The following is a 20,555-nucleotide window of genomic DNA, read 5'->3' as shown; positions in this document are numbered from 1 at the left end:
GTCAGTTGTGACACGATTTTAGGACAGCAGTTTTTTTCTGTAAGTAATCAAATAAACATTGCAACTTTTTTTTTTTTTTTTTAAATTGCTGTCATTTTTATTTAGCCTGAAGAATTAAATTTGCATCCTGGGCTGAAAGCACATGGTTTGAGTGCTATAAACAAGATAGAAAAGTGCAAGGAGAGCAGAAAGGCTGTCCTTGCCCCTGACAATTGATATAACCCAGATCCCAGACTCTTAGCCTGGGAGCAGGGGGTTCCAACCTGAGCAAAAGTTGGAGCCCAGTTGCATAGTTTCCAGGGTGCAAGGTAATCTAGGAAGAGACTGTTGCCAGCTGTGTGTCTTAAAATATTACAGGTAGTCCTCATTTAGTGACTGCCTTGTTTAGTGACCATTTGCAGTTACGATGGTGATGAAAAAGTAACTTTGCGCCCAGTCCTCGCATTTACGACCTTCACAGATCTGTAACGCAAAGGAAAGCTGAAGTAAGATCATAAGCACAGTTGTAGTTTCACTTAGCAACCACTTCGCTTAGCAACCAAGTTGCTGGTTCCAATTGTGGTCACTAAATGAGGACTACCTGTAATTTCCAGCCAGAACCTCTGGGGAACAAGCCAGATTGGCAGTAGATGGTTGCAGTATGCAGTGCAGTATGAATGCTCTTTTAGAATACTTCCCACTTCTCTACGTTTAGTTGTTTATATTTGCTTCTCCCACAAATGGGGGGGGAAGAAATGATCTATTGAAGTATGTGCACGTACGCACGTTATATGAAGGGAAGGGACTGAATGAATATATAGATTTATTCCTTTGCAAATCTGCTGTACAGTATTCTATTGAGGTGGGGGCCATAGTGCACTTTCAGGAAATGACCCCACCATCCATTCTGGACTTGCTTTTAGGGCACACATTAAAAAGCCAGGGGGTTCTGATGTAAAATAGGCCATTGGGACAAGTGTGGAGGCTTTCTGTTCAGCACGAGGAGTGAGGAATTTGACTTTCGGTCTCCACAGCAGCTGAATTCCCTAAAATCCCCCTCCAGGCTAGCAAACTCGCACACATACAAAGATACAGAGTGTAAGCATTCGGGATGCCGTACCACAGTGTTCTTGAATAAAGAGACACACAGTTCCAGATTGGCTGAAAAGGGGGGAGAAAGGCTTACATTTATATGACAAATACAAGATTTAACCAATGTTGAAAAGTCTGGGAACTGTCCCCTGCTGTACCGCAAGTGGTGTAGATCACTATAAATGACAGTTTAAAACAACAACATCTATGGAACCGCTTGTCTTCCAAGAGTTATCTCAACAGAGCAGAACATTTCTGTCTGCTTATCCTCGAGGAATGCTATATATACCTCACCCTTCTCCAACCCGTGCCCTCCAGATGTGTCAGACTGCAGTATTCAGAACTCCTAACAATCATCGGACTATGCTAGTTGGGGATTTCGGAAGTTATAGCCTACCATATTTGGAGGGGACCAAATTGGGGGCCACTGGTATTGGAGGAGTGCTATTTCAATTTTTATTTCAATTTACTAGACAGAGATATTTGTGTCAACTGAAATAGTTCACCTCCCAAGCAGAGGCAAACTTGGAGAAAAAGACAAGATTTGCCAAAGCATCATACTATTTGGGGAAGGAAATTAAATTCAAAAATTAGAAAAAGAAAGATTAAGAAGAATGTTAAGAATGACTATACAGTAACAGCTTTAAAGCAGCACTTAATGTAAAATCAAAGTAACAAAAGAAAAAAAAATAGCTGTGAAATTAGATTAAGCTAAATTAAGACACCACTCATTGCTCAAGCTTACTTGATGCAACAATTAAAATGTAAGAAAATGAGCAGAAAATGAAGTTCTTTTTGATAGAAGTTTCATATCGGGGGGCCACCACAGAAAAGGTCCCGTCTCCATTCCCTCTGTCTGCCCTCCTAGTACAGATGCAGCAAATAAATTCAAAGAGTGGGCAAGTTTGCTGAGCAATCCTTTAACTGTTTTGGATTTGTGACATCCTCCTGTTTTGGCTTAGTTTGGTTTTTGGTTTTAAGCTCCACCCTTAGGAAACATTAGGAAAAGACATTAGGAGAAACAGAAGGTATTCCATTTTTCCCCAAATGTAATTGGGAGAAGGAACATGGCAGGCACCAAACAAATGGTTTGTGGGCAAAATAGAGTCCAACAACATCCTTTGGGGATGCCAGGCATGAAACTCTGCTTCTGCAGAATGTTGAAGCCATACTTTGAGAGGAGAGGAGAGGAGAGAGAGAGAGAGAACCAACCAACCAACCGGGTGGAATGACTGCTGCTAGGTGAGCTTTGAAGGACCACCCAAAGGCCAAGATAATGTTGGAGCAGAGTCCACCTCCTTCCTTTCTCCCCCTCAATGGCAGTTGCAAAGAATGGGGCAACTGTGATTAAGGTTTAGGAAAAGGATATCACAAAAAGAGTGAGTCAGGGGGGAAATTTGAGGAAAGGTGCTGTAATTACATGAACTTGGAAAAGAGACACCAGGCCAAGAGTAATCAAAGAACAGGAGAGTCATCCAGTATTGTTTCATTTTCCCCTCTGAGCATTTGTCTGACTCACACCGTTGTGTGTGCTTTGTTGTTGTTCCTCCAGAAACTTTTTGTGATAATCACCTTCAGCAGACACATAGTGGAACAGATGGTCTCCTTAATTGGGTGAGTACAGCAGCTCTATTATCACTTGATGGTTGAGAACAGTTCCTCTCAAGCCTTACTTTAGGCAACAAGAGACGGTGCTGAGCCCAGGATGAGCAAAGGCTGTCGCTCCATCCAGAAAATGTTGCTCCCTTCACCTTCATTTTAAAAGTAATTCACATTTTTTTAAAAAAACGGCACAATCATAGAGCAATTCGGTATAACTCAAGGTCACCAACTATGAAAACCAGGCTATGGGGCCACAGGTTTGGGATATTAGCACGGGAGCTCTGGCATGGGTGTATGTCTGGCGGTTTTGTGTTTTTGTTGAGCTTTGATGTGGTTTTAGTTGGCCTTTTGTTTGAATGCAATTCTCTGTTTTTATTTTGTTTGCCACCCAGTTTCGTGGATGGATGGCTGACCTTATAAATTGGATTAATAAATAAATCAGTGAGCTTGAGGGCTAAGGCTGTAGGTCACGTCCTGTGTTTCTATCCCAGTGGCTGAAAACTGGAACTGCAGAAAACCCAGAGAAAACTAAACCCTGGCTTAGATGTCACTTTAAAAAAATCTTAAACCTTTCCCCCAAAGCTTGAAGGGGCAAGGGGGGCAGGGGAATCAGAAGGTCCTTGCTCGGTGGATGCAAGTATATGCTTTTACCTAGTGCAGTCTGCGGTGTTTAAAAAAAAAAGTGAAGGGTAGCACTTGGCCACCCAAAGGTGGCTTTGTCCTGATTTCGGTCAATAACAAGTAATGGCAGAGAGACTTCAGAGCAATGAAGTCAGTCCAAAGGCTACTACTGTACTGTAATTTCAGCGGGATTTCCTGTTTTCCAGTGTTCAGTTCTACATGATGCCTGTTCCGGGTGCTGCCACTAAATTGGCTTAGCCACGTGGTTCGTCGGCTTCATTGAATCCATAAATGGATAGTTAGACTTACGCAGGATCGTATGGCTAAAATGCAAAAAAAGTGTTAAAAGTGACCTGCTGGTAGACTGTAGAATATGGTGGGAAGTGTCAAAGGAACTGCGCTCAGCAAAAGACTGTGTGTGCAGAGAAGGGAATGTATTAGTAACGTGCTGTTTCATTAGCAAAACTTGCTCACTTTTCATGGTTTGAATGTTCACGTATATATTTTTTTTCCTCTGCCTCCCTAACGAGAATATCCATCTGTGCTAGGAAGTGATTCAGGCTTGAATTTATTGCTCTTCTAGGCAGGAAATAGAGCAGGGCTGTAGATAACATGAATGCAATTATTGTTTTAAAATATCTCTGAACTTGGGTTCTCTGCTGTCCTGTTGTTAAATGAAACAATGGCCTACTTTTTAAAAAGTGGAATGTATACATCTATAAATGTTTTTGACCTGGGAGCAGCTGGGTGTGCTCTTAAACTAAGCCATAAAGTACTTTTGAATTAATAATAATATGACACCCTGTCTGAAGGTTTAAAAAAGAATGGAAATTGCCCTTACAATCCCTGTTGTTTTCTGGCACTGTTTTTTAATGGCATCACGCCATTATCTTGAACCTGGTTCTCTGCAGTTCAGATGAAGGGTCCCAGGTTGGAAACCAGGTCATAAAGTGTTTGCCTTGATTATGTGTGCATGCGTGTGTTTGGGTGTGAGTGTGGGTGTGTTGAGGAAGAGTGTAAAAGAGGCTGGTTTGTGTTTTACTCAAATCCACATGTGGTTACCTTAAAGGTGCATATTTTGAGCAAGATGCCTTCAGTTGTACATCTTCTTTTTTCCACTTTCTCATTCATTGTTCCTCTGGGCCCAGGTCTACCCCCACCCCACCACCCAGAAGAAGAGAGAAAGCCTTTACCCTTCTAGTCCTAACCCACATACTTGAAGTTGGCAGGGGGAAATGTCACTGTAATGAAGAATAGAACACAGATCTCTCAAGGTTGGAGGGATCTGCTGGAACAGGGCCTTGGATGCCCAAAAGCACCAGATTCTGACCTCAGTTCTGGGAGGCTTAAAATCACAGGTATATTCAAAACTTCACTGGGACCACTGCTCCCACAGCTCCTAGCCAGTAGTCATTCAGGCAGAGAATTCTGGGAGTTGCAGTCCTAACACTGGAAGAAGCTAGTTTGAGAAAGTTGTATTAAACTATGGTTAGCACAAGCTAGTTTGGAATTTCTAAACTTTCACGTGGTATTTCTGTTCTTTCAGATTTATCTTCTATTTCATCTGTCTGTCTGTCTGTCTATCTGCCGGTGTCTTCTTCTCACTGCAGTTCCTCAGAGCTTAATCCAATTTCTCCTTGCTTTAGGAGACTAACCTAAACTCGCTTATTGGGCATTTTGCCTGAGAAAAGTTCTTTCCGGAAAAGGGATACCATGAGGCACCAACTATCTTCTCTTTTCCTAAACCTCAGTGTGAGTGCAGTCACGTGTGATTAGCCTGACTGATAGAGCTGACACCCCACTTTCTTTGCATAGCTGGTCTCCTCCTGTTCTTGCTCCTCCATGGCTTTCCATGCAGTTTATGAGATGCCAGGAAGAAAAGCAAGAGCTTCTGGAGGCCCTGTGCCTTGCCCCTCTCCAATTCTAACCCAACCAAAAAGCTTGCTAAGCCATATCCTCCTCCTCTGTATCAAAAAAGCTCATCAAACAAGCCAGCTAGCTTGCTGCTTCCCCACCTGAGTTGCTGGGGTGCAAAGCCAGCTTTAGAACTTAACCCTCCAATTAAGTGCAGTGCTCTAAATGGTGCTGTGGTTTTTTCTTGTTTTTGTTCAATGTATAGCCTGATGGAACTAATATCCATGATTTATCCTCTTGGTATTTTCTGAGGGGGGGAAATTTGTCTCAAGGATACTTTTGGGGATTGGAATGTCTGGAAGTCATTGCTCTTGAAGTATGTAAACGTGACATGGGAAGCCTTATACAAAGAAGCTGAAGTGTCTGAATAACATTCTTGAATGCTTCAATGCTGGAATAAGTCTGTGGTTTTTTAAAATAATCTCCGGAACTTCAGAATAAATCTTTGTTGTTGTTTCTTCCTCCCACCAAATTAAATCAGTGCTCATTGATTAGTGTTCCTTGCCAATGGCTCATGGTGTCCTCCCGTTGCAACACCAAATATTCTGCTGAGCAAGAGAGATTTTCAAGCACGCAAGTCTTTGGATGGAAAGTATAGTAGCATTTTCTCTCACAATTACTCATCGGCATTTGAATTTGTTTCTACAGCTCCCCTGCCTGCGGAGACCGCTTAGTGTCTTTGAAAGAAAAAAAAAGTCTACTAGATTCAGAAATTTGTTAAACCCTTGATGTCAGACTTCAAAAATGTTCTTGAGAGAGGAGAAGATTCTTGGAATGTGCTCCTATCTTTTGACTTTTACAAATCAGAATTTCCTCCTTCCCACTGCTCTCTCTAACATTATCTCATACGTTTCTCTCTGGAGTAGCGTATAAAAACATGTGTAACCATTACTAGAATCACAGGACCTTAGTCAGAATCAAATGCCTAATGTAAATATTTTTAGGTGAAACACTAATGTTTTTGTGGTAATTACATTAATTTCAGTTAATTTAATGTAAGGTAGGCTACGCATTATGTTATTTAGAATTAAGCACTTTATCCCACAACTGGAAAAGATCTAAATTAAGTTTAATGTAAGAGATCCAAGTACAAAGGCTGGTATTTATTTATTTATTAATTCAATTCAATTTATTTATTTATTGAATGTATTGAATTTAATTTATTTATCAATTCAGTTCAGTTGTACCAAGGCTGTTGGTTATCACAATTGAGAAAACATTTGTTTTTCCAGTCTTCGTTTCTTAAAAGACCATAGCATGAATAGAAAATCCAAAGAGCCATATTGACCATGAGCAAAATAGTTTATTAGAAATTATTAACAATGCCTTCTCCTTTAATTTAACATAATTTAATTATCCATTATTATAGACCTTGAGCTGGCCTAATAAAAGCATTTTTCTAACACAAAGTTTGGAACCTCAGTAAAAAAAAAATCTTAAATCAATCTATCAGCTAAATTTGAATACATACAAAATTATTCCTTTCACATGGTATTGCATGAAACATAGGAGAACCAGAAGTAATGGGTATTAATGGCTGGTGTGGGTCTTCCGGGCTGTATGGCCGTGGTCTTGAAGTCTTGTTTCCTAATGTTTCGCCAGCACCTGTGACCGGCATCTTCAGAGTGCAGGAGCACAGACAGTGCACAGTCCTGTCTGTGCTCCTGCACTCTGAAGATGCCGGTCACAGGTGCTGGCGAAACGTTAGGAAACAAGACTTCAAGACCACGGCCATACAGCCCGGAAGACCCACACCAGCCATCGTATGCCGGCCGTGAAAGCCTTCGACAATGGGTATTAAGTTGCAGCTATCTAGATTTCATTTAAATATAAGGAAGAAAGTTCCTGACTATAAGATTCACACCACAGTGGAATAGTCTACCTACCATGGTTGTAGATTCTCCATTCTCAAACCTCAGGGTTTTAAGAAGAGGCTTCACAGCCATCTCCAAGGGATGGTTTTCCCATACATGGCAGAGAATTAGACAAGATGATCCTTACGTCTTGCAGCTTCTCAGTTTTGATAGGACTTTCTATCTCCTGTCATTCTTGCGAGCTGAACTGCTGGGTTCTGATGTTCTTTAGGTTGGAAGGTTCAAAAACTTGTCCGCAGAATAGATGCTATTGAATTTCACATAGACAGAGAGATCTTGCTCTTCTATCAAATTTTTGTTAAGCAGGTGATAGGCAAGATCACTGTCTTGGGAAGACAATTAAGGGTGTCCAGCTAAAGGACAAAGGAGGCCACTTGGAAGCTGTATTATGCTGAAGTAGACCTTCCAGCCTAGTGTCCTCCTCATTGGGTTTCAGAGAGTGGTCTGCCCCAGCCTCACCTGGCGAGGCTGAGATTTGAATCACACCTTTCTCAGGTAAAGCATGTGCTCCGTCTCCAAAATGCAATAAGATTCCGGCTCTCGTGATCCTACATAGAACCCATGGGCCCATCTTCCATTTCCTTACCTGGAAATGCTGCAGCCTGGACCTTAGAGCTTTTGTATGGAAAAGAGAGTTCCAACCTTTCTCAGTGGATGCTTCTGACAGCCCTTGCTTCTCCAGAAGGCTGCCCGAGTGCCGGAGAGGAAGTTGAGGTTAGAGGAATTCTTTGTCTATGTTTAGAATTGATTTAGGGTTCCCAGACTGCAATGAAGAGATCCAAATGTACCCTGAAGACTTTCGGAAAATGGTTTTCCAGATTTGGGATTTGTGCTTCATTTTCTTTCCAGATGTTGTGATTAGGCAAGCTGTATTTGCAAAAGCAAACATTTAGATCCCCCGTGTATTTTATTTCCTTTGCCAAACATAAAAATGTACTTTGCAGCACTCCCGTGCCATTATTTTCTTTTGAAATACAAATTTGAGGGTTTTTACTTCCAGCCATTCAAAATTAAGTGTCACAACATCACAAACTTAGTTACACTCTGGCTACGCTCCAAACCTTGATTAACTCAAGCGTAGAGGATTCTGTCACAAAATTGTGCTGAACAGCATAGTTTTTGTTCAGTTGTTTTTTTTTAAGCCAAGCTGATAAAATCAAGAATTTCTTGATTATATAATTTTGGCTTTAAATTGTACTGAATGGTGTATTTGTTTGTTTGTTTTTAAAGTCAGGTAGTTATAATGAAGAAATACTTCTTGATTATATCATTTTGGCTTTTAAAAAAACTTGGAAAAAATGCACCATTCAGAACAATTTTAAGAAATTAACAATTAACAGTATTTCTGTATCATTTTATTTTATTCATTTGTTATTTATTTCCTTGCAAAGATTTCTGGCTTTAAAAATGATTGTGTTTGGCTTCAGTGCACTGTTTTTTCAATGTGGGTTGAACGCTGAATCTGTACTAAAGTTAGCCATACTATACCCTGTCAAGTGCATCTCCTTCTCTCTGCTCTGATGTTTTTTCTCTGCTGCCCTATAATTAATTAATTATAATTAATTAATATGTATCCAATACTTAGTTATTTAAACATAGAATATTCCTTTTACAACCTTTTGAGGTTTCCACTTAGAAAATCCTACTTCGACGAAGTGCGATGTGGTGTCAGGGAGAACAGCAATAGCCAAGAAAATATTTTCACGTTGAATAGACTTTAAAAGAACATCTGAAAAGATTCTGTGTAGTTGGACTGATGTGGGCAACAGATCTAAAGTTTTTACAGCTCCAAAACAGAGCACCAGAGCACATGCTTTGCACATAAAAATCTGAGTTTCAAAACTTTGGCACCTCCAATCAGAGCAGATCTCCTAGTCTTGGTAACAGTTCCCCCAAGCACTTGGACATCTCACGGTGCAAATAAGGTGACCTTCACATTCCATGAAGCCAAGTGTCAGATCTCAGCTTTCACATTATCCATAATTTTATCTCCAACATCAGTCTTCTGGAAAGTGCAGATGCTACTCAATCTAATAGGGAACCCTACAGAGCAGTGTTTCTCAACCTCAGCAGCTTGAAGACATGTGGACTTCAACGCCCAGAATTCCCCAGCCAGCACTGAAGTCCACATGTCTTCAAGCTGCTGAGGTTGAGAAACACTGCTACAGAGTTTGAAAATGGATTAAACCAAAGAAGTAGAAGGCTCAAACATCAGTCTTCAGTAGCAAAAGATCAGGAGGAGTGTGGCAGCCCCCTTTCCAGCTGAGCTCACAAAAACTTATGCTTTTAATAAAATGTATTCATTAGAAAAGGTGCTAACAGGCTCCTTTTGATCTGAAGGTTTAAACAGGGAAAGCGTTAACTAGATTGATCTTAACGCTCGGTTTGTCCTACTAACCAAGCGTTAAGGCCAGTCTGGTTAACACTCTCCCCGTTTGTCTTTAAAATACCCCATGGCGTGAATGCTTCCCAAACGTTTCCCTCTCTTAGTGCAGTCAACCATCTCTTCCCACAGAGTAAATCAGAAGCCAATGGAATGATACATTGGAGCTTTCCCCGGAAAGGTAATTCAGCAGCAAGTGGAAGGAAACTTTAATTAAAAAAGAAGAAGAAGCACAGATGTGAAAGAAACTCTAAATGCACCCTCCTTAAACTTTTTTTAAATAGACCACAACTGCACAATGATAGGGGGCTTCAGAGGATGGGGTGCAATAGGGGAATGCCCACGTAGATTTAGCCGAACATGATCTACCAGCTACAAAGTGCTGTTGATGTTAACTCTGATGCAGGAAATCAAAGGTTTCTGTGGCCAAGTTCAGGAGGCCAACAATTTTTTTTTTTTAATACATTATTTTTATTTTTGGGACAGAAACCTGTGTGGATTACCAGGCGCTGCTTTGAATGCAAAGGGGGTTTATCTTGAGTGAGAATCCAAGAAGTACAGAAAAATTTCATTGAATTCCTCCTCCTTTGAAAAGTGAAAATGGAAAGCAATCTTTTATTCAGAAAATAGGGTCTCAAGGGGGTGGGGAGCAGTTTTCCCCCAGCAGTTCCCCACTTTCTGTCCCACCATAATCCACTCTGGCTGACTCAAACCCCCAGGACCTCTGGATTTGTTTTGAATCACACTGTAAATTTTTCTCTGCCCTGTAACTCATCGCAAATTGAGAAAGGGTGATTTTCTTAAATGCTGGGAGAATCTTTTATCACTACAGGAAATGACAGCTCATTCAAAGAAACACACTGACCGTTATTGCTGCTTGCATGACAACCTGGAGGTGTGTAAAAGCAGGGGGTGGGGGAAGCAACAGTTTCAAGGTTGGTGTGAGCCAGGTGGAAGGGTGTGTTCGTGGATGTGTGGGTGATAAGGAAAAAGTGAGAGGAGGGTGCTTGAGGAACAACAGAAATGCTCAAACAGCTATGCTTCATTTCTGCTTTTCTCCACTTCCTTGAGAAGTCTTTTTCCAGGAAGATGCTTTTGTGGAACATCTGTTCAACTTTGTACCACCCTGAGTTAGCCACTGTTCTTGTCTTCTAGTTGTGTTCAGTCTTGCTTAAACTCAGGTTGTCCTGGAGCCTATTCATGTCCACTGTCATTTTTGCACCTCTGTATTACATGTGTGCTCTCCTCTCAACCTGATTGTGTCCTCAGGTTGTTTTTCTTCTTTCAAATGAAGGCCAGAAGTTCTCCCAGCTGGGCTGTTCCTCCAGGCGAATCACTTTTTTGCTCATCAGAAAAAGAAGAATCAGGAGAGTTTTCTGCCGAAGCAGGAAGGAGACCGATATTATACACTGTCATGTTAAGAATGACTGTATATGGTTGGTGCTTATGTGTGGTTTGCTTAATCACTGTTAACTGATTAACCCCCCTCCCCCTCCGGCTTAATTGGGACATTGGAGCCTGGCTTTGGCTGGAGAGCAAACAATATACAAAATCGATAAATTGACCATGGTTGATAAGCCATGACAAGTTGGATTTACACTGAACCAAACCAAGCCACGGTACAACTTCTGTGATATGTCAGTCCATCCTAAATACTTCTGGTAAGATGGAATATCAGATGAGCAAGATCTAGGACTGGATCCCACATAAGATCCTCCAGTCCAAGTGAATGGCCCTGGGGGAGCTAACTTTTCTCACCCTACCCTGCTTTATAGATTTGTTGTGAAGCTTGGGTGGAAGCTGCATATGTGAAACCCCCCTGCCCCCATAATCCTTGTAACAGTTCTAGGGGAGCAGAATGGTTGATTTGTCAATCAGTGAGATGTTAGGAATTCCAAGGACAGCTGCTGGCGTCAGCAAGAACTTTGTCTCTCTGCCATTCCCAACACAACATCCTCCTAAAATAGGACTACCCTATCTGAGCTACAAAACTCCAGAGGATGTCCAGATGGCAGCAGAGAGACCCAGATACTTCGGACAGCCGTGCCTGTTCTACTCTGTTTGCATTTCCTTCATGCTCCAACTCAGCAGTAAGGCTGTATGATTAAAAGAGTGTATTGAGAGATGGAGAAAAATGTGACTGTGACTCAGTCTTAAATCATTCATAAATACATGCTTTTTTGGAAACCCTGATTGTATGGTTTGCATAACATACTCTGCATTAGAGCTCAGCCGTATTCTTCTGTGCATCGTTTCTTCCTTCAAGGCAACCTGTTTCAATGATCTGCTTGTGTGAGTGTTCCTGGTAGCTTGATGACTGAAGACCTGACTCATTTAGTTATCAAAGAACACAGCTTCAGGGTTGTGAGGTCAAATTCCTCAGCTCTACTGTGGCCAGAAACAAGCAAAAAAACAGAAAACCCTAGGCCCAAGGGTGGGCAGCGTAGTACATGTTTTGGGTGGCTCACCAGACCTACTAAGTTGCTAACCTTCATGGCTTGCAGAGTCAAGTTGAAAACTGCCAGCAAAACAGTTATGGGTGGAAGGCAGAGTTGGATAGTAGAGTCAAACATGCAACTGTCTTGCTGGATCAGATTGAAAGTCCTACCAAACCAGCCTTTTGTTCCTGACAGCTATCAGTTGTCTGCTTCCAAGATGCTCACATGCGTGACGTGATAGTACCCTTGTTTGTTATCTGCTGGAAAATGAATGTTTTATGCATTTTTGGAATATTTTTTGAAAAAATGATTAGACCTGGTTTGTAAATTAATCTCCCAAAGGAGAATTGTCTGTGTAGTCAGGTTGGCCTGCTAGCTCCATCATGTGTAGCAGGGTTCCTCAACCTTGGTGACTTGAAGATGTGTGGACTTCAACTCCCAGAATTCCCCTGGGCAATTCTGGGAGTTGAAGTCCACACATCTTCAAGTCACCAAGGTTGAGGAGCCCCAATGTGTAGGATGTTTCAATTCCTATGATGTGGTTCTTTTTGCCTAGCAGAAAAGACTCTGTAGGTGGGACTACTGGCATTGGAGTAAGATAGAGGCCGTTGTTTAAAATCAGTCATGCTGGGTCACAACATCAGCCTTTTGATCCACCTATTGCTCAACACTTGTAGGTCTTACAGGGATCCTTATGAACATGGGTTTAGTGCTCTTTTGAAAGAGTGCTTCATCTGTTCAGTCTCTCTTTAACACAGTGTTTCTCAACCTCAACCACTTCAAGATGCATGGGCTTCATGCTGGCTGGGGAATTCTGGGAGTTGGAGTCCACACATCTTGAAGTGGCTGAAGTTGAGAAACACCGCACAGAACGTTAGTCCTGTACTGTATAGAAGATAAATTTAAACCAGGAAAAAGCCAGGTTCTGCCCACTGTGTGTTGCTCATTCTGTCACCATTGGTACATTTTAGATTTTCCATTGCTTTTGCCAACAAAGATTTTGTGTGGCCACACTTTTTACTGTTACTGTTATCTGGTGAGAATAGCACCATTTTGTCTACTCTATTCCTGCTTCAGCAGAACTACAGTATGTGCCACAATGAAGAGTGTCGTTAGCATGGGCCTGTCACAATTGTATATTCTCCGTGGCTGTTCCCTGATTACTTCCAGGTACTAACTACAAAGTCAGAACTGAACTTCTTGGTCATTTTCCACCAGACTGTCATTCCCTTACTGCAATGCTTCTTAAACTTTTTGCTTCCCCTTCTCACTTTTAAAAATTATGGAGGATCCCAACAGAGCTTTTGTTTGTATGGGCTATATTTATCAATACTTACCATATTAAAAATTAAAATTGAGGCGTCTGTAGAATATTTATTTATTGAATCGTGTAAAAATAACAATATTCAATCCATTAGAAATTAGCCTACATGAAATACTTTAAAACACCTGTATTTTTTTAATAAATAAAAATAATTATGAAAAGAGTTACATTGTTTTAAATTTTTGCAAATATCTTCAATATCTGGCAAATAGTTTTGATTTCACAAACCCCTGAGAGGTCTTGGGGGACCCCCGGGGGTCCTCGGACCACACTTTAAGAAACACTGCCTTACAGCATTAGTCAAGGACAGAAATGTAGCTTGACTGCAGTGGCGTTGAGCTCCTTCCTTTCCATCTCACCCTGCAACCTATCAGCCAGGCTATTTCTGAACATGGGTTTAGTGCTCTTTCAGGCAAGCACTAGACCCGTCTTATAAGTAGCCGGGTTGGCAGGTCACAGGCATGAATGAGGAGGTGTGTCGAGCAGGAGCACTGGGGCATTCCCTGAACACACCTTTGCTCTGCTCCCACACTGCTGGTTGGGTGAGCGTGGGTGGCTATTAGAAAGGCTAAACCAGCCATTGTAATAACCACCTTTGTTCACCCACGGATTAGGAAGAGAGATCGGTGGCTGGTTTTCCTACTGGCAGGTGATGCTTGGTACAAGGAGGAAATCCATCAATTGCTTTCTTATAGGGTTCGACGATTAGAGCAGCAAATTTTACGCTGGCAATTTTTTTCTGTCATTTCAAAGATTGGAGGAAAGCATTTTCATGTGACTGTCTGGTTGTGTCCCCAGTTCAAACCTTGTTACATTCCTACTCTAATGCGTATTTTGATGCAGACTCTGAGTTCTGAATTCGTGATCTCCATTTCTTCTCTACAAGCATTTGAAACTGTAGCTAAAGAATTCTTTCGTTTTTTAAAACAATGCTTCCGTATTGACAGGTGATGGGGGCTCCTGAGCCATGACCTGAAGGGGAAAGGGGGATCAGAGGGAAAGGAGGAGAAAGTTTAAAAGGAAATGTTGACAAGAGGACACAAAATAGAAGATGATCCAATGTGAGATAGAAAGAGGAGCTAAAGCAGACAGGAGCAGTGATGTGGTCTGAGAGCAGATAAACCTGGACGGGACATGGGCACCCCCTCCCTGGGTTTAGCATCCTCCTGAGGGCTGGTAATGCTGTGTTTTAAATTTGTCCCCTTAGAATTGTAGATTAAGCTGGACTGCAGGATGATGAACCCGAGCTAAGGGAGATGCTCAAGCCTGCAAGCATAACGCGCATTGCAAGGGAAGGGGGAAAGGAACAGAATTTCTCCCTGCAGGCAAAGCACCGGGCTGAGCAGGGTGCCTTCTCGACAGGGCAGAGCTGCTGGCTCGCAAGTAGGCTTTGTGGTTCTTGAGATTTAGAGTTGTACCGTTGAACAACGTGGAGGTAGCCTCTGACTAAGACAAGGAAATGTGGCAAGGTAGGATTGTTAACCCTGTGTGGTGTTACCCTAAAGAGCACTCCGAAACCCCCAGTCCCCAGCCAGAGGGACAGCGGTAATCCTGAAGGTTTCATGGAAAAGCACTCAGGGGTGTTAAGGCATGTCCTCATGACCTTGCAATTCACCTGGAATAACTACTTTCGGTTTGTTTTGAGTCCCGGGGATGTTTTTACCTGGGCATTTTTGCAGCTTGAAAATGTAAAGGTCTCTGAGCTGGTGCTTGGATCCCAGAAGGGTGGTGGCCGTGGAGAAAACGTCATTTGCCTTGACTTTGTGTCCCAGTGTTTTATATCTCAGCTAACAATCAAAGCAGATAATACCTGGAAGAGAATGGTTTATCTGTTTGTGGAGCGTGAAGGAGAAGAGAGGATATTGTTCTTGGTTGGGGAGATGAGGAGCTGAATACCTGTTCAAACAGGGAGCACCTTGGGTGACTGTTTTTCCTCCATAGGCTACCTCACAGGATTGTTCTGAGGAAAATGTTGGTTAGGAATCTGTTTGTAGAGCCTTGAGCTTGGAGGAAGAAGAGGATAACTAATGCGATAATTTACGACACACTGCTTCCAGAAGCAGAGAGTGTTCAATTCCTCCTCTTCTCCGGGAGAGAAATTGAAATGTGTACACAACCATTGCATGGAACAGACTGAATGGGATCTGAAAACTCTTTCTCTTGTGTCATCGGTGAAAGTGAAATAGGCAATTCTTTTCAAAGGTTGGAGAGTGTCAGTGGCATTTTTCAAATTTAGATTCTTAAGGCTTTTATATGCAAATGTGGAGATTAATGCCAAAGGACAGAATGAAAATGTGTGGCACCCGGCATTCACCCCAGTGACAAAGCTTTGTGACGGAAAACAAATGATTCAGAAAATTATTAGTCATTTATGTAAGGATTTGTGTTTTAGAAAACCATTTTTTAATTAGAAAATAGTTTTAATCACTACACTATAGAGTTCAAAATACGAAATACACTTTTAAAAGAAAGTACACTTATCTCTTGCTCGTTTTTAAACTGGATTTTTACGGTCCTTAAAGCACAAATATCCAAGAAGTACCAAAAAAGTGCAAACTCACATTTATTTATATGTCCATCCATTTTTATAAAATTAGGGTCATATCAGAGAATGTTTTAAAATTATGACATATTCAACAAATTGCAGCCCCAAAAAATTTAAGCAGGCTATTTTGATTTTAGGAGCTTCTGTATCTGAAACTTGGGATTGCATTTACAGTCCATATGTTATATTTCAAGAGAGGATCAGAAAATAAAGTCCAGTCATATACATATACAAATGTTAAGGATTGTCATTTGGTACAATTATACCCCCGTTCTATAGAATTAAGCCCCATTTCTCCTAATAGGACTTGCAGTTTAGGAATATTATAGAAAGTTGAAGTATAAAAGTTTTCCCCTGAACTCAAGAGTCATAACTGGTGGGATTACAGCTGTGCTTTTTCTTAGAACTGTAGACTTGAAGGTGCAATTTTATGTACATTTGCTTTTTCCACTTGTCTGAGAATAAGTCCTTGAATCAGATTCAACTTATTCTTCAGGATTGGGCAAGTATTGTACATCCATTTCCCCGAGCCTCTCATTCTCGATCCCAAAGTCATTTGTAGTACCTGAACTGTATTTGCCATGCACAGATATTTTAATCAAAAATTTATGCCATTTATCTATGCCCATTTTCTTCTTGTGAAATTTGAAATAAGTTTGAAAGCCATAACATAATTTTTACCTCGGTTGATGTCTAACAGATAGATGCACATTTATTTTTTTAACTGGGCTCTGCCTAATTAAAGGAAGTCCGTAAGTGCAGAAAGAAAGAAACTTGCTGGAATTTCTAGGAGCGTTAGCAGGAATCCCCTGTGGGCCAAAAGCCAATTTTATAAATTATAAAAATGAATAATTTCAGTAAAATGCAGAAAAGTTCTCCGGGTTGAAGCCTTTATAGACCGTGTGTCTGTAAATCAGATAATGGATTTGTACTTCATGTCCTCTGACTCAGTCATTTTCTATGAACAGCATCTTGCCTTTGCTTTGAATATTAGTTCATTAGCAAAAGTTGAGAAACGTTTGCACCAGGTGGGTGATAGCCCCAGGTGAAGTCAAAAAACAAGCGAAGTCAAAAACCATATTGTCAGTCAGCTAAACTTCATTCTGAAGATTGCTTCACCCCACATTTTTCTTTATTTAATTTTTAAAAGCCACTCGAAAGCTGGAATTTGGTCAGGGAAGTACTTATTTTTAAAAGGCACATATTGGGGCTGCAGTTCTTGATAGTCACAATAAAAAGCAGGTTTCTGGAGAATTGTAGCTGAGGGAGCTGCTACCTCTAGATGGTGGGGGAGCAAGTCCCAGTCTCCTGTGATTTGCAAAAAAATCTTTGCCCAGCTATAGCAGTGTATAAATTATATTAATATGCAGTCCTTTTCAAATGTCCCCCCTCCCCATGGTCTGCCTTTCAAGGGAACCCAGCTTAAGAGCTTCCATTTGCTGCCTTTGTAAAACATTTTTTCAAAAGAGCAGAAATATGTTTTTTTTTAATTTTCCTTTCATTAGATAACAGAAACAGATTTCAGCTGCTTGCATATTTGCTATGGTGTTCTGAAATATTATTGCATAAACGAGAAATTAGATATCCAAAGCTCTGACCCTTAATGAATAATCCGCAATTAGTGCCAGAAGCAGGAGATTAAAACGACCAACTTGAGAAAAGAGAAACTACAACATTTTAACATTTTTTTAAGAAGCGTTGCTTCCCCCCCCCCCGATATTAAAAATAGCAAACTTTCAGTAGTTAACATGGTTGTATAAATACATAAGCTTACTCCAAGTTTCCCAGAATAACCTTTTAAAACATATACTACGCAGCTGATTCAAAAGATGATCATTTTATGGCATGTTCGATTACCGGAAAGAGAGTTATAAAAGAGAGAATAAAAGGTGAATTGTTGCATAAGAAACCAGCCTTACCCGATTGAATCTTGAATGTTGTTCTGTACTTGTTCTGCAGTTAAATTTCGAGGGGAGTCGGTTTAAGCCCTTACGGTGAAAAGAGATGAGTAGCATTTTGTCATTCGTTTAACACTCATTGTCTGGGCATTTCTTATCTAGGGATCTGTTGACTCTCTTTGAAAGTTTGAACCTTTTCCCTTGTTGGGATTCTGTGTCATCTGAAAACTTTACTCCAGTGCAGATTGGTCTGAAAAAGATGACTCGTTTTTCTGGTCATCTTTTTGCAGAGGATCATACCAGAATGATGAATCTTGATTTTTTAGGGAGGGGAGGGGTGTCTATAAAGTGACAGAATTTCCTAATATGATATCACTCTTCTTTTCATGACATTGCCCTTAAAAATGGTAATGTTGAGGAACAGGGTAAACGTTTGGGGACAGGTCTCCAATTCTCTAAGTGAGGATCACTTGGCCCCTTAAAAAAGAAATCGTATGCTACATTATAAAATTCTGTTTTTCAAGGGTTGATGAACAATTCACAATATAAATTGGGGACCGGCTGTTGGGGTGGATTTTTTTGTTTCAGGATATACCCTCCCCATCTACCCCCACCCCAAATGCCCCAAACAGTCGAGTCCATGTTAGGACAAGCTAGTTGTCTTAAACTTTCCAGTAAGGTAAAAGAACTGAATTTATAGAGGTGCTTTTACATATGTATCTTATTAAAAGAGTGAGGATAACATACATATTTTAAAACAAAAACAACAACTTCTTCCCCATCCCCAAAAATCTGGATCTCCAGACACTGATCTTAGTTATTTTAAAGAAATATAAGAAATAGTTGCAATGTTGTCTGGGTTTGTTTAGTCTTTGGTTTTCTGTTTATAGCGTGCCTGCGCGCGCATGCGCTTTTCAGACCTTTACGTGCCTTTGACAGGAGAGTGTAATGGTAATAAAGGGAGCAATAATCTAATTTCACTGAGACCCTTTTTATATTTTGCCCACCTGCAAGCAGGTGAGTGGTTGGAAATTTGCTCCCTGCCCCTCCAATCCCCCTTTTAGGCTTCTAGAAATCCCCCGAAAGAGGAAAGCCGAAAAGTGCAATGTTCAGGGCAGTGAGGTTTGGGGCAGGATGTGGATCTGAAGCCAGGTCCCAGTGCAACTCTGGACGCTGTATCTAATCAATGGGCCAGGTTTCCAAGCGTGTTGGATGACAGATCCTATCATCCGTGGCCAACCTGCTGGAAGGCCCCTGCCCGCCAAAGGCCAGCGTTCCTCCGTCTCTGGCTCTCCCCACGCCTCCCCGTTTTTCTCGCCTCTTAAACGGCACGTTGCCGATGAGGCTGGAGGGAGCCCGTTCTTTGCTTCGTGGTGGTGGGGCAGACATGGGCCGATACCTGCTTTGGCCTGATCCTGGCTGTTGGGGGGGGGGGATATGATAGTAGAGAAAAACACTCCCCACCCCCACCCTGCTCACAATCCTTGCCAAGTATGTCATTGACCCCTTTTTGGCTCCCGGTGCAGATCCCAGCTTTTCCTGGGCACCGAGCGAAGGCGGCTCTCTGCCAGACCCCTCTTATTTTCGAGAAAGCAGCACTCTTCCTATCTAGGGAAAAGCGGTCAGCACAAGGTGTGGGAGCGCACTGCAGCCCGGCATGATTCAGAAGCCAAGGTCCTTTGTTAATCGATCACCTTTTCTTTTTCCTCCTCCTTCCTCTCTCTTTTTCTTGCCCCCCCCTTTCTTTTTTTTTTAATTGCCTGACTTTTGATGGGAGGTACCTTTCTGGAGCTGGGGAATGCATTCTTTTTTGGATAAGGCCCTGGGGGCGTTGGGTGGATGACGCAGGAGTTGTCCTAATAAGGACTTGGTCTGGTCGAGGTCCGCCTCTTTTGGGGAGGATGGGGGCAAGTCACCAGGGGGAGGCGGGCAGTTTCTTTTTTAAACGGGGCGACTGACACCAGCCAAGTCATTTCCTTGCTAATCGGTTCAAACCAGTTCTTACAGGAACCCTGGGTGATAAATGGTTGGGACTTCTCGGAAGTCACCCTCTTCCAACGCCGCCACCCGGCACTGGCCTGGCGCACAGACAGCCCCGGTTCAGGAAGTTCCAGCCTGGACCTTCAGATCTTTCTCTGCGCCCTGCTGGGGCTTCATCCAGGCTTGCCAACTGGCTGCCAAAAGCCTTTTTTTCCCCCCCACTCCTTTTGGCTTCCTTTTCTTTTCTTGGCTGCTTTTCTTTCCTTCCCCCCCCCCCTATTTTTAGGGACACACGCCATGCTTTTACACCAGCTGAAAGAGAGCCCGTGCTGTTTTCTCTCTTCCGAGCAACCCCCCTCCCCTCAACTAGGGTTGATTTTTCTCCCGTTTTAGCTTTCGTTTGGTAAGTTCCTCTCCCTCCTCAATTCATGTGTCCTGTGCTCTCTCTTTTCCCTTCCCCCTTCTCCTCCCCCCTTCCCCAAATGCTTGGCCTCGCGTGCAACTTGGGGGCCCACTCGCAAATAGCTCTGTGCCCAGCATCGGTGCGTTGCTCCAAAAGCCTTTTCAAGAGTACTTGGAAGCTCAGCGGATAAAGCTGCGTAGCAGAGCCAACGAAGCACCCCAGGTAAGAAATCTCACCTTGTTTTCTTTCCCAAATGTCTTTGGGTCACCCCTTCCTCCCCCACCACCCCCGTCCCCCTTTTGCTGAGATTGGGCTTCCTGGTTGCATAAAGGAAGACAGCAAAGCTGTCTGAACAGCAGGCAAAGTTTCCTAGTGGCCAGCTGCTAGAAGGAAACCATGTTAAGGAATTGGCTGTCTTAAGGAGAATATTGTGAATAGGGTATGAGTAAAATCTGGGGCGCTCCAGTGAAAATCTCCTTAATGCAATCCTTGAAAGATTCAT

The 20,555-nt window shown here is 42.1% G+C and overlaps 1 protein-coding gene and 1 long non-coding RNA gene across 4 annotated transcripts in view; one reads left to right on the top strand and one right to left on the bottom strand.

Moving 5' to 3' along the window:
• Positions 1–20,555, top strand: part of VMP1 (vacuole membrane protein 1) — a 116,172-nt gene that overhangs the window by 93,494 nt on the left and 2,123 nt on the right. For 2 of the 3 annotated variants that reach the window (XM_088152514.1, XM_088152513.1), the window contains 2 exons: positions 2,624–2,685; positions 20,176–20,275. In XM_088152514.1, the coding sequence (XP_088008640.1) occupies positions 2,624–2,685; positions 20,176–20,275 (162 nt within the window). Of the gene's footprint in view, positions 1–2,623; positions 2,686–10,759; positions 12,281–20,175; positions 20,276–20,555 lie in introns of those variants that run through there. The other variant, XM_088152515.1, reaches the window with a different exon arrangement.
• On the bottom strand, positions 14,061–17,763 carry LOC148214392 (uncharacterized). The gene is made up of 3 exons (XR_015798227.1): positions 17,692–17,763; positions 14,891–15,037; positions 14,061–14,199 (listed from the first exon to the last, which is right to left on the bottom strand). It is a non-coding gene; the product is annotated as an uncharacterized LOC148214392 (long non-coding RNA).

This window comes from Python bivittatus, unplaced genomic scaffold (assembly GCF_059951505.1).
Source record: "Python bivittatus isolate LINGU-HERP-01145 unplaced genomic scaffold, Pbiv_v1 ctg000690_np1212, whole genome shotgun sequence".
Lineage (NCBI taxonomy): Eukaryota > Metazoa > Chordata > Lepidosauria > Squamata > Pythonidae > Python > Python bivittatus.
This window is presented reverse-complemented; position numbering and strand designations above follow the sequence as displayed.